This window comes from Peromyscus eremicus, chromosome 16_21 (genome assembly GCF_949786415.1).
Source record: "Peromyscus eremicus chromosome 16_21, PerEre_H2_v1, whole genome shotgun sequence".
NCBI classification, from domain to species: Eukaryota; Metazoa; Chordata; class Mammalia; order Rodentia; family Cricetidae; genus Peromyscus; species Peromyscus eremicus.
The window spans coordinates 27,105,407-27,118,736 of NC_081432.1; the positions used below are offsets into that span (position 1 = coordinate 27,105,407).

Here is a 13,330-nt window from a genome sequence, read left to right on the forward strand (position 1 = left end):
CAGAGTGAGTTCCAGGAAAGGCGCAAAGCTACACAGAGAAACCCTGTCTCGAAAAACCAAAAAAAAAAAAAAAAAATGTTTAAAAAAAAAATTATAAAAATGGCCGGGCGGTGGTGGCGCACCCCTTTAATCCCAGCACTCGGGAGGCAGAGCCAGGCAGATCTCTGAGTTCAAGGCCAACCTGGGCTACGGAGTGAATTCCAGGAAAGGCACAAAGCTACACAGAGAAACCCTGTCTTGAAAAAAAAAATTATAAAAATATATTATTTTCCTTATATTATCTACTTTCCTCCATAAAGTTTGTAACCATTTGTTCTATCCAGTATTAGAATGTCTAAGAACAGCCGGGCGGTGGTGGCACACGCCTTTAATCCCAGCACTCGGGAGGCAGAGCCAGGTGGATCTCTGTGAGTTCGAGGCCAGCCTGGGCTACCAAGTGAGTTCCAGGAGAGGAGCAAAGCTACACAGAGAAACCCTGTCTCGAAAAACCAAAAAAAAAAAAGAATGTCTAAGAACTGAGGTTTTTTTTTTTTCATTTCTTTAATCTCTGCTTATTTAGCATGCAGAAAGGGATCACCTCTTGTATTAAAACCACTTTTTTTTTTTGGTTTTTGAGGCATAATCAAACATTAAATAGTATACATTCTCAATAAACTTTCATCATCACCAGTTTTGTAGCAGGAAAATGATATGAACTAATCCTTAAGGATTTTGGGGGGGAGGGGAGAAATAAACCTTGAACTGCTGATCCTTCTGCCTCTCCCTCCTCCTGGATGCTGAGATCGCAAGTGTGGGCTACTATGACCAATCTTAGTTGGTTTTTGGCAACCAAAGCCAGGGCTTCATGATGCTGGACAAGCATTCTTAGAACTTAGTTACACCCCACACCCTTCCTTAGGGACTCTTTAACCCCACTGATACTTAAGTTTATCTTGAAATGTTTCCAGTTGTCATTTGTTTCAGTGTTCAATGTATTTATGAAACAAGACTGATTGTTTAAGTAATGTTTTCTTTGCTGTTTACTCTTTAGTGGTTACATGCTAAAAAAGGCCATTCTCACTTGAGATTCATAAAATCTTCATCCCTATATTCTTTCAGTTTTTCTAAAATTACTTTGAAACCTAACGCTTATTTTTGTAAGCAGTATACATTGGACCCTTTATTTCTAAAAAGTCATTAACCAACTATTAATTTTCGAGCAATACCTATTAAATAACCCACCCATTAAACACCCAATCCTGTTCTTCATCCATTGGAAAGTAACACAATTTCTATGTGTGATAGAATCTGGTTTGTTTTTAAGCCATGTTCTCACTCTAGCACAAGCTGACCAGAAATGCTACTGTAGCCCAGGCTGCAGATGAACTCAATGATTCTCCTAGCTAAGCTTCCAAAGTTCTGGGATTAAAAATATGAGCCACTGGGGCTGGGGAGATGGCTCAGGGGTCAAGAGCACCAGTTGCTCTTCCATAGGACCCTGGTTCGATTCCCAGCACCCATATGGCAGCTCACAACTGTAACTTGGGGATCTGATGCCTTCTTCTGGATTCTACAGGCACTAAATACACATGCTGCACAGACATACATGCAGGCAAAACACCCACACATATAAAATAAATAATAATTTTTTTAAAAGGTATGAGCCATCATGCCCAGCTTTTATGTATTATAGTCTTAATTTTAATACCTTTCTGCTACTCCATTTTACAAGGATTTACAAGATATTTGAAATTTGAGCACAAGACAGTAGCAAGCTAAATATTACTTTCAAATTATTTTTATGATTTATTTATTCATTTTATATGTAGGAGTGTTTCTTCTGCATATAGGTTATGTACACCACATACATGAATAATGCTGGAGGTCAGAAAAGGGTGTTGTGCTGAGTAGTGGTGGAGCACGCCTTTAATCCCAGCACTCAGGAGGCAGAGCCAGGTGGATCTCTGTGAGTTCGAGGCCAGCCTGGGGTACCAAGTGAGTTCCAGGAAAGGTGCAAAGGTATACAGAGAAATCCTGTCTCGAAAAACCAAAAAAAAAAAAAGAAAAGAAAAAAAGAAAAAGGTGTTGTATCCCCTGGAACTCAAATTATGAGGACACCATGTGGTTAACTGCACTTAACCTGGGTCCTCTGCAAGAGCAATAAGTGCCCTTAACCTCTAAGCCTTCTCTATAGCCCCTTAAATTCTTAACTAAGTCAGACTAAGTTATAATTCAGTATTATCTTTAGTTATTCAAAAAACATACAACACAGCCGGGCGGTGGTGGCACACGCCTTTGATCTCGGCACTCGGGAGGCAGAGGCAGGCAGATCTTTGTGAGTTCAAGGCCAGCCTGGTCTACAGAGCGAGATCCAGGAAAGGTGCAAAGCTACACAGAGAAACCCTGTCTCGAAAAACAAAAAAACATACAACACTATACAACCGATGTGTGTGTGTGACAGGTAGTGCTTTAGCAAGTTCATTAGAAGGACATGTAGAGGAGATATGTTGCTAATATAAATTTGTACATGAGCATAATATCGAAGATAACTGGGGCTGGAGAAATGGCTCAGTGGTTAAGAGCTCTCTGGCTACTCTTTCAAAGGATCTAGGTTTGACTCCCAGTATCCACATGGCGGCTCACAACCATCTGTAACTCCAGTGCCAGGGGATCTGATGCCTTCTTCTGGCCTCCTCAGGCACAGGCACACACATGATACACAGACATAGGCAAAATACCGATACACATAAAAATAAACTTTAAAACTGTTTAAAGATTGAAGACAATTAGAGCTGGCAACATGGCTTCAGTGGGTAAAGGCACCTTGCCATCAAGCCCAAAGACTTAAATTCCATCCCTAGGCCCCACATGGTAGAAGAGAACCAACTCTAGCAAACTTTCCTTTGACTTCCACAAGTGCACTTAAACACACACACACACACACACACACACACACATACTCATGCCCACAAAATGAAATAAGATAATAAGTTTAAACCATTAGTAAAAAACATAGAAAATGAAACCCCATAAACTGACAGCAGGAATCTAAGTACAGTCACTATAGAAAATAGTTTGAGATTTCCTCAGAAAACACCAATTAACATATAGCCTAATAATTATTTCTTGGTGTAAGCAAGCACTAAAATATTTTGACGTCATTGTCTGCTGCATTGTAGTATTGGGCAAAAGATATAAACAACCTAAGTGTCAATCAACAGTAAATGAATAAACAAAATGTGGCATACCTAAGATACATACATACTACTACTCAGCCATTAAAAAGGGATAAGACTCTTTAACACCTGTTACAACATGGATGACCCTGAAAAGACACTTAGTGAAATGAACTAGACACAAAAGGGCAAATATAATATCCTACAAACATGAAATAACAATAATGACCAAATTTGTAAAATACAGGTCACCAGGAGCACAGGAAAGAAGGGCCTGTGGCATTATTTCTTACTGGGTACAGAACTTGCTTGGCATAATTTTTTTAAAAATCCAAAAGGTTTGGGAGTAAGGGTTTTGGTTGAACAACACACAGTGAATGTTAATGCCACAAAAGTGAACAATGAATGAAACTAGTTAAAATGACAAACTTTCTTATAGCTGTTATTATCCAAGTTGGTCACTAACCAACCCAAACAATCTTAGATCAAAAAGTATTTTTAAAAAAATATGTTGGCAGCTGGGCATGGAGCACACACCTTCAATCCCAGCACTCAGGAGGATCTGTGAGTTCCAGGCCAGCCTGGTCTACATAGTCCCAGGACAGCCAGTGCTACATAATAGAGACCCTGCCTCGAAAACTAAACAAACAAGCAAACAAAAAAAATCGGAACTGAATACAGAGACTTTTAGTAACATAATTTAACAACTACTTACATAGTGTTAAGTACTATTAGTTGAGTATGCCTTATCTGAAATGCTTAGCATTTTTAGATTTCAGGGTCTTTGGATTTGAGTTTTTGGGGTTTTGTTGTTATTGTTCTCAGATTTTTAAATATTTTCAAGCATATGAGATATCCTGGTGACAAGACTCAAATCTAAATATAAATACATTTGTTTAATGCAAACCTTACACACAGAAACCTGAAGGTACTTTCATTAGATAATTTTTGTGCTCTGGAATTTTGATCTTGACCCATCAAATTTCCCACTTGTGGCATACTAGCACTAAATGAACTAGAAATTTTTTAAGATCACTTTCGATTCTCATTTTGGGGGGTTAGATTTATTGAACTGGATTATTTAACCCATTCAACTATCTAAGAAAAGATTTAAAGCAACAAAAAACTATTCCATTTACATAAGGGACCTGTACATCCATGAATTTTTGTATATATGATCATAAAAATCTTTAGAGACAACTCAATTTTTTAGAATTTTAAAAAATAGCTGAATTGAAGCCGGGCAGTGGTGGCGCACGCCTTTGATCCCAGCACTCGGAGGCAGAGCCAGGTGGATCTCTGTGAGTTCAAGGCCAGCCTGGTCTACAGAGCGAGATCCAGGACAGGCACCAAAACTATACAGAGAAACCCTGTCTCGAAAAATCAAAAAAAAAAAAAAAAAAAAAGCTGAATTGTACATCTGCAATAGATAAAATTGAGGCTCACTGTATTTCAAGCTTTGCCCTAAATGTTTAACATGAATCAAAACTACGTTTTTATTGATGAAGTCTACACCATACCGAATTCAGACTTACAAATGGCAGAACTTGACTGTTCAAGCCCAGAAAAACTGACTCTAGATCCTCTGTACATCCCTCTCCACCGGCAAACACTCTTGAAGAATCCAAAATAAATATAACACAATAATGACTTCAAAATTAGAAAGAAAAAAAAAACCACAAAACATGTTTTGGGAAAAACGCTGGCAATGTTAACGCATAGCAATTACTATCTGTAAGAAATTGTAAATTCCTGACCTTCTGCCTTTAAAAAAAAAAAAAAAAAAAAAAAAAAAAAACTTTAATAAGAGAGCCGAGAATAGCAGCTTCCAAAAGAGGTTTGGGGAAGGGAACGTAAAGAGTGGGGCACAGCAAGAGAAGACTCAAATTAAGGGCCTTCCGTGTGATCTGTGCTGACGCGCCCTTGCGAATGTGGCTGTTCGTCCGCTCCACGTCCACGGAGCCACCACCCACACAACGGTAAAAAGCCCACCGCCGAGCGGCGTCCACCTCCCGGGGAGACACGGCCTCCGGCGCAGGATCGAGCCATCCCGGAGACCCACAGCGCCTGCCGGACGAGCCCCGCACAGCGCGCCCCAAGCCGGCCTCTCACGCCGAGACCGAGGAAACCAGGCCCGAGTGGGCCCCGCGGCCCGCCATGAAGAGGAAACGCAGGCGGCCGCGGTCCCCCCACGCCTCCGGGGCTCAGCAGCGCCACGCCACGCCGCCCGCGGCCGCCTCCGCTCCCGCCGGAGCCGAGGCCGCAGGGAGCCATGACGCCGGCCTGGCCGGACTTGCTCACCTCTCGGGGCGACGGGGCGGAGCCCTGCACCGAGGCAATGTACCGCTCCACCTCGGCCTTGCTGCGCCTCATCGCGCCGCCGACCAGGCTCCCCCGGAGCGGGAAGCCAGCTCGAGGGGCCTAGAGCCGCCACTGTCTCCAGGAGGTGAAGCACCGAACACCGGTGACGCAGCTCCGTCGCGAGCGGGCGGGGGGCGGCGCGTGCGACCCGCGTCATCACTGGGCGCCACGCCGCGGCCTGACGCTCCTGTCCGCTGCCTCCCGCCTTCGGACTACGTTACCTTTTTTTTTTTTCCCCCACCTAAACGAATGTGACTAACTCCCTTCCCCAGAAAAAAAATCTTTATATATTTCATTAGTGGTACGTCGTAAAGCGGACCCCAAATGGCGGTGCTGCTGGCAGTGCCCTCAGAATCCGACCTTTTTGGTGCTTCCTGTAGTCAAAAGCTTGAAAGTTGATTTCCTTTAAACAGACAAAACTTCATCATTGCCTCTGGTTTCAGTAGAATAATGGTTAATACTGGACCATGACTTTATGCTTGGATACACCGGACGTGAAATATTAGCGTTACACGGTGAGATGCACTGTGCCCGGGGTAATTGACCGTTAGAGGCAGAGAAGGGAAGTGGCTTTCCTGACAAACAGAAACCAAGCATAATGAGGTTTCTGAAGAATGCTGAATTTAGGTTTCTGTTTCCCGGGAAAGAATCTAGGCAGCGGGCCATCTAAGACATTGTGAGCAGCACTGCCGTTTTGGGGGTCCTGTTTTGTGACTTAACAATTAGCAGAACAGGTTTGTTAGCATATATAATAATCTCTTCGTACTGGAGAGATGGCTCTGAAGTCGGGAGCGCTTGCTGCTCCTAGGAAGGACCAAAGTTCAGCACCAAGCACCCGCATCTGGCTGCTGACAACCACCCCGAACTCCAGTTCCAACGAATCTGAATCTCTGACCTCGGAAGAATCCTAGCACACACACGTGCTCAGATACACACACACATTAAAAAAAAAAAAAAAAAAAAAAAAAAGGTAATAGTCTCAAGATTGTGAATAAAGAGTTGTAAATGAGTATTCCTGAAAAGAAACTGTGTCTGCAAAGACTGATTAAAACTGCCGTGATGCCGTGAGGTTAGAATGTTGCACATCTAAAGGATAGTTACCTTATTGTCAGGTCCAAAGTGTACCCCACCCCATCCCCAAAATGGGTTGACCCACTAACTCCAAAATTGAGTCTAGACCTAGGCTCAACCTGGGTTTTGTGGAGGTTAGATAGAAGCCAACATTCCTCAAGAGTTTGTGAAACAGTCCTACTGATCAAAAGGAGTCTTTCCCCTTCCCTCTGGCAGAAAGGGACATATGGTTATGCAGTTGGCATATGCCTGTGGCACCTATGGGCATATCAAACTCTATGCTACCCTCCAGGCTCCCTCGGGCCCTGCTCACAGTACTTGTTTACATTTCAAAGCCCCCATGCCCAGCGTCCTGGCCCTTCTCTCCCCTCTCCTCCAGTTCTTAGGATCCCCTCCTCCCCAGACACCCACTCCCACACCTCCCTTCTCTCTGCTTTCCCAGAAACAGCCTTGTCTGTTAGAAATAAACTTTACCTTTTGGGGGATGGAGAGATGGCTCAGGGTTTAAGAATGCTGCCTGTTCTTCCAGAGGTCCTAAGTTCAATTCCCAACAACAACATGTTGGCTCACAACCATCTATAATGAGATTTGATGCCATCTTCTGGTGTGCAGGCACACACGCATGCAGAATACTGCATATGTGATAAGTAAATCTAAAAAAAAAAAAAACAAAAAAAAAAGCTTTACCTTTTCCACCCACAGAGCAGACATTTCAATTTCTTTACTGTGCCCCTCTCCCCTTGCATACACCTATCATGGGCTAGGTTAGACCATAGCAGAGCCTCTTACCCACTTCTGTGTCAGAACTAGCATCCTCTAACTCTAGATAAAAAAATTAAAAAAAATAAAATAAAAAAGCCTTTGGAATCTATTAGCTTAGCATACTACTAGCTTCCACCAACCCAAAAGCCCAAAATGTCATCAGATACCATCTTGGGCCTAAAGAAAAGCTTCCCTCATCTTACTGTTACTCCTCTCTGGTATACCAGAATGTATTTGTAAGCTTGTGTGTGACTTTTTTTTTTATCCTGTAAAACTACAAAACTGCTTCATGTTCGAAGATGGAGTTGAGGGTAACCTAAATCTGGGTTCCTGGGTTATGGTCACTCAAAATGACTCCAAAATAAACTCTTATTCCCTTTAAGATGAGAGTTCTGTTTTTGTTGGTTGTTGCTGTTTTTACATTGACATTCTGTTTTCTAAACTTTTAAAAATATCTCCTTTGAGGCCTGTGAGATAGCCCAGTGGGTAAAGGCACTCACCAGGCAAATGTGGGGGGCTGAGTTCTAGCCTCTTGAATTCATATAAAAGGGTGGAAAGACAGAACAAAATTGTTCTGATCTCCACACATGTGCTGTGACATGAGTGCCTAATTACCTACACACACAAACACACACACACACACACACACACACACACACACACACAAGTTGGGGCTGGAGAAATGGTTCGGTGGTTAAGAGCATTCACTGTTCTTGAAGAGGACCTGAGTTTGGTTTCCAACACCCATATGGCAACTCACAACCTCCAATAACTCCAGGTCCAGGGGATATGATGCTGTCTTCTGACCTCTGAGGGATCTTGCCTGTACATGGTATACATAAATATCCTCAAGCATGCACCAATATATAAATAAATGCATTTTTAAAAAAACGTTTTAGAATTATATGGGATGTAAATAACAGAAAAGAAAACCATAATTCTGATAGTGAAGGTGTCTTGAATTGTCACTGGAATCTGAGAGCCTTAGTTGCCCACCACATTGTGAGATCTGTGATGTACGTGGACGTCATGAGCCCTAGGTGACAAGTGAAACCATGAGGTTGGTTTGGAAATGTGTTACTTAAAATAGCCATGACTAAGAAGTAAGCACTTGCTGCCTTGGGCTCTTAGTATGTCACATGAGCTCATGGACTTTCCCCAGTTACTGTGAGGATGACATTATATCAGTTCCTATTTCTGCATGAATTAGGAACGATGACGTGTTTTACTTCACTTTGCACAATGCTTTTTGTAAGGCACTGAACTTCCTTTTGTATTATTAGGTTTTGGGGAGTTCTTTTTGCTTGTTTTTGTTTTTTTGAGATTGGTTCTCACTGTATGGTCCTAGCTGGCCTGAAACTCGATTTGTAGCCCAGGCTAGCTTTGAACTCACAGATACCTGTCTGACTCTGCATCCCTGGTGCTGGAATTAAAGGCATGCACCACCACACCCAGGCATTTTCATTATCCTTCACTGACCTGAAAGTAGGGATCTGGGACTTAGATTTATTCACTTTATGATGATGTGAAAGCGACACACATCCAGTAGAAACATGATTTTTTTTTTTCAAGACAGGCTTTCTATGTGTAGCCATAGCTGTCCTAGAACTCGCTGTGTAGACCAGGCTGGCCTTGAACTCAGAGATCCACCTGCCTCTGCCTCCAGATTGCTGGGATTAAAGGAGTGCACCACCACTGCCCAGTTTATTTATGGAACTTTTTAAGTTCCACTGTTATGCCCAGATCTCAGGGACCCCCAAAAGACCATCAGGGAGGAAACCGAATCCTGCATGGAAAAGCAAAGAGCCTTTATTATCTTCAAGCTCTGAGTTTGGTCTCTCAGTTTGTCTGATGCGGCGGTGAGAGCAGGGAGCCCAGAGCCCAGGCAGGGTGGGGTTTTTATTGTAACAGAGGTTGGGGTGAGGGGGTTTCCAGGGCTCAGGACCCTGATTGGCTGACATTTGTCTAGGCGTATAGGGAATGTTTGGAATGTCAGGTATTTCCTCTTAGGTGCAGGCTCCACTAGGCGGGGCCAGCTTATGGCTCTCCCTGGGTCCAGGTGTTGCCTGCCAGAAGTTGTGTCTGGGCCTCTAAGCCTGTCATGGCAGCTGTGTAATCAGGCTGATTTGGGACCACCCACACCACATGTAAGCAAATTCATGAAATCTTTCTGTATCTGATTAATTTGTTAAGCATGGTCTCCAAGTTCAGCTGTATTGTGACAAGTGACAAGACTAAGTAATACTAAAGGCACCTTTTAAAAGTTGAGTGAGTGTGTATGTGTGCATACCATATTCTCTTTCTCCTACAGCTGATGATCACCTTCAGTAATATGGCAGGATACAAGATTAACTCAAAAAAAATCAGTAGCCCTCCTATATACAAATGATAAATGGGCTGAGAAAGAAATCAGAGAAACATCACCCTTTACAATAGCCACCAACAATATAAAATACCTTAGGGTAACTCTAACTAAGCAAGTGAAGGGTCTGTATTATAAGAACTTTAAGTCTCTGAAAAAAAAGAAATTAAAGAAGATATCAGAAAATGGAAAGATCTCCCATGCTCATGGATAGGTAGGATTAACATACTAAAAATGGCAATCTTACCAAAAGCAATCTACAGATTCAATGCAGTCCCCATCAAAATCCCAACACAATTCTTCACAGACTTAGAAAGAACAATTCTCAACTTCATATGGAAAAACAAAAAACCCAGGATAGCTAAAAGAATCCTGTAAAACAGAGCCGCCTCTGGAGATATCACCATCCCTGACTTCAAGCTCTACTATAGAGCTATAGTAATAAAAACAGCTTGGTACTGGCATAAAAACCAACATGTGGACCAATGGAATCGAATTGAAGACTCTGACATTACTATGCACACGTATGAACACCTGATTTTGTTTTCTTTTCTTTTTTTAACATTTCCTTTTGTTGAATTTGAAGATGCAACCCCAACCCAGGACAGAAAAATCCCACTTTGTGATACTTGGCCAGAAACAACAACCATCTCTTGATAGCATATTTTGATATGAAACTGATGGGCCTTGGGTCTTATTTTCATGACCTCCCTTCCAGCTAGAGTCAGGTCAGGACTAGGCTGTGGATGGCATACAATTGCCCTAGGCTTTGAATCCCAATCCAATGCAGTTTTCTATTACCAGGCCTTCCCGTTTGGGCCTGCTAGTCATTGTGAATGCACCACATTTGCCCAGATCTCAGAGAGACGCTATCAATGAAGGGCAAGTGGAGAGAGCAGCAGTGCAACCAGAGTTCATGTGGCCAATGGGAACACCTGATTTTCGACAAAGAAGCCAAAGCTATACAATGGAAAAAAGAAAGCATCTTCAACAAATGGTGTTGGCATAACAGATGTCAACATGTAGAAGGTTGGAAATAGATCCATGTCTGTCACCATGCACAAAACTTAAGCCCAAGTGGATCAAAGACCTCAACATAAATCCAGTTACTCTGAACCTGACAGAAGAGAAAGTAGGAAGTAGTCTTGAACACATTGGCACTGGAGATCACTTCCTAAATATAACACCAGTAGCACAGACACTGAGAGCAACAATTAATAAATGGGACCTCTTGAAACTGAGAAGCTTTTGTAGGGCAAAGGATGCAGTCAATAAGGCAAAATGACAGCCTACAGAATGGAAAAACATCTTCACCAACCCTACATCTGACAGAGGGTTGATCTCCAGAATATATAAAGAACTCAAGGAACTAGACATCAAAATACCTAACAATCCAATTTAAAAATGGGCTACAGAGCTAAACAGAGAATTCTCAACAGAAGAACCTCAAATGGCTGAAGGACATTTAAGGAATTGCTCAACATCCCTAGTTATCAGGGAAATGCAAATCAAAACAACTCTGAGAGACCATCTTACACCTGTCAGAATGGCTGAGACCAAAAACACTGAAGACAGCTTATGTTGGAGAGGATGTGGAGCAAGGGGAATATTCCTACACTGTTGGTGGGAATGCAAACTTTCACAGCCACTTTGGAAATCAGTATGGCGGTTTCTCAGAAAATGGGGAATCAATCTTCCTCAAGACACAACTATACCACTCTTGGGCATATACCCAAGGTATGCTCAATCATACCACAAGGACACATGCTCAATTATGTTCATAGCAGCATCATTCATAATAGCCAGAACCTGGAAATAACCTAAATGCCCCTAAACTGAAGAATGGATAAAGAAAATGTGGTACATATACACAGTGGAGTACTACTCAGCACAGAAAAACAATGACATTAAGAAATTTGCAGGCAAATGGATAGAACTAGAAAATATCATCCTGAGTGAAGTAACCCAGACTCAGAAGGACAAACATGGTATGTACCCACTCATAAGTGGATAGTAGATGTAAAGCCAAGTATAACCAGACTGCAACCCACAGCTCCAGGGAGGCTAGCTAGCAGGGAGGACCCTAGGAAGGACGCATGGATTGCCCAGAGAAGGAGAAATAAATGAGACCTACATGAGCAAACTGGGGGTGACGGGGGTATTGGCAGGCAAGGGATGGGTAATGAGAACATAGGGGAACGGGAGGTTTGAGCTGGAACAGGGACAGAGTGGGAGAGCAAGGAAAGAGATACCATGATAAATGAAGACACCATAGGAATAGGGAGAAACAGAGTGCTAGGGAAGTTCACAGGAATCCACAAGGATGACCCTACTATAAACTACTGTGTAGTCCTGGCTGTCCTGGATCTCGCTCTGTAGACCAAGCTGACCTCAAACTTTACAGAGATCTGCCTGCCTCTGCTTCCTAAGTGCTGGGATTAAAGGCGTGTACCACCACTGCCCACTGCCCAGCTGTTACCTCATTTTCTTTTTCTTTTTCTTTCTTTTTTTTTTTTTGTTTTGTTTTGTTTCCAGACAGGTTTTCTCTGTGTAGCTTTGCACCTTTCCTGGAACTCGCTCTGTAGCCCAGGGTGGCCTCTAATTCACAGAGATCTGCCTACCTCCCAAGTGCTGGGATTAAAGGCGTGTGCCACCACTGCCCGGCTGTTACCTCATTTTCTACATGTCCTGATTCCTCAGTGGCTGGCTGGGATCTCCCCGACTCTGCCCTATTCCCATCATTCTCCTAGTTTGGTTGTCCTGCCTATAATTCCGGCCTGGCTACTGGCCAGTCAGCTTTTTATTAAACCAATACAAGTGAAAAATCTTCACAGTGTACAAGAGGATTATTCTACAACAGGTGTGGCCTTGTTAGAGGAAATATGTCATTGGGGGTGGGCTTTGAGGTTTCAATGCTCAAGCCAGGCCCAGTGTCTCTCTCTCTCTCTTCCTGCTGCCTGCCAATCCAAATGTAGAACTCTGTTTCTTCTCTAGCACCATGTCTGCCTGAATGCTGCCATGCTTCCTGCTATGACAATAATGGATTAAACCTCTGAACTTGTATCCCAGCTCCAATTAAATGCTTTCCTTTGTAAGAGTTGCCGTAGTCATAGTATCTCTTCAAAGCTATGGAAACTCTAACTAAGACAATGGATCAGGATCAGACCTTGAATATCAATGGTTTCAGCAGCCACTCCACCACATGGAGTCCTGCCTCCCTGGATAACTACCATTCCAGTCACAACAATGGAGTCACGCAAGAAAAGAAATCCTTGTGGATTCCTGTGAACTTCCCTAGCACTCTGTTTCTCCCTATTCTTATGGTGTCTTCATTTATCATGGTATCTCTTTCCTTGCTCTCCCACTCTGTCCCTGTTCCAGCTAGAAACCCTAATCTAAGCAGTGAAGATAGAGACACAGGCAGATCTCTGAGTTCAAGACCAGCCTGTTCTACATAATGAGTTCCAGATCAGTCAGAGCTATATGGTGAGACCTAGTTTAAGAAAAAATCATCTGGGGTGGTGCCTCTTATCTGTAATCTCAGCACTCAGGAGGTTGAGAGGGGAAGATCACTGAGAGTTTGAGGCCATCTTGGACTACATATGATATGTTTGTTGGT

At 42.9% G+C, this 13,330-nt stretch overlaps 1 protein-coding gene across 1 annotated transcript in view; it reads right to left on the bottom strand.

Annotated features, from left to right (window-relative positions):
- Positions 1-5,633, bottom strand: part of LOC131893826 (E3 SUMO-protein ligase RanBP2-like) — a 42,424-nt gene extending 36,791 nt beyond the window's left edge. The window contains exon 1 of the mRNA XM_059243914.1: positions 5,457-5,633. Within this exon, the coding sequence (XP_059099897.1) occupies positions 5,457-5,528 (72 nt within the window). The 5' untranslated portion in view covers positions 5,529-5,633. The remainder of the gene's footprint in view (positions 1-5,456) is intronic.
- Positions 5,634-13,330: the final 7,697 nt, after the last annotated feature.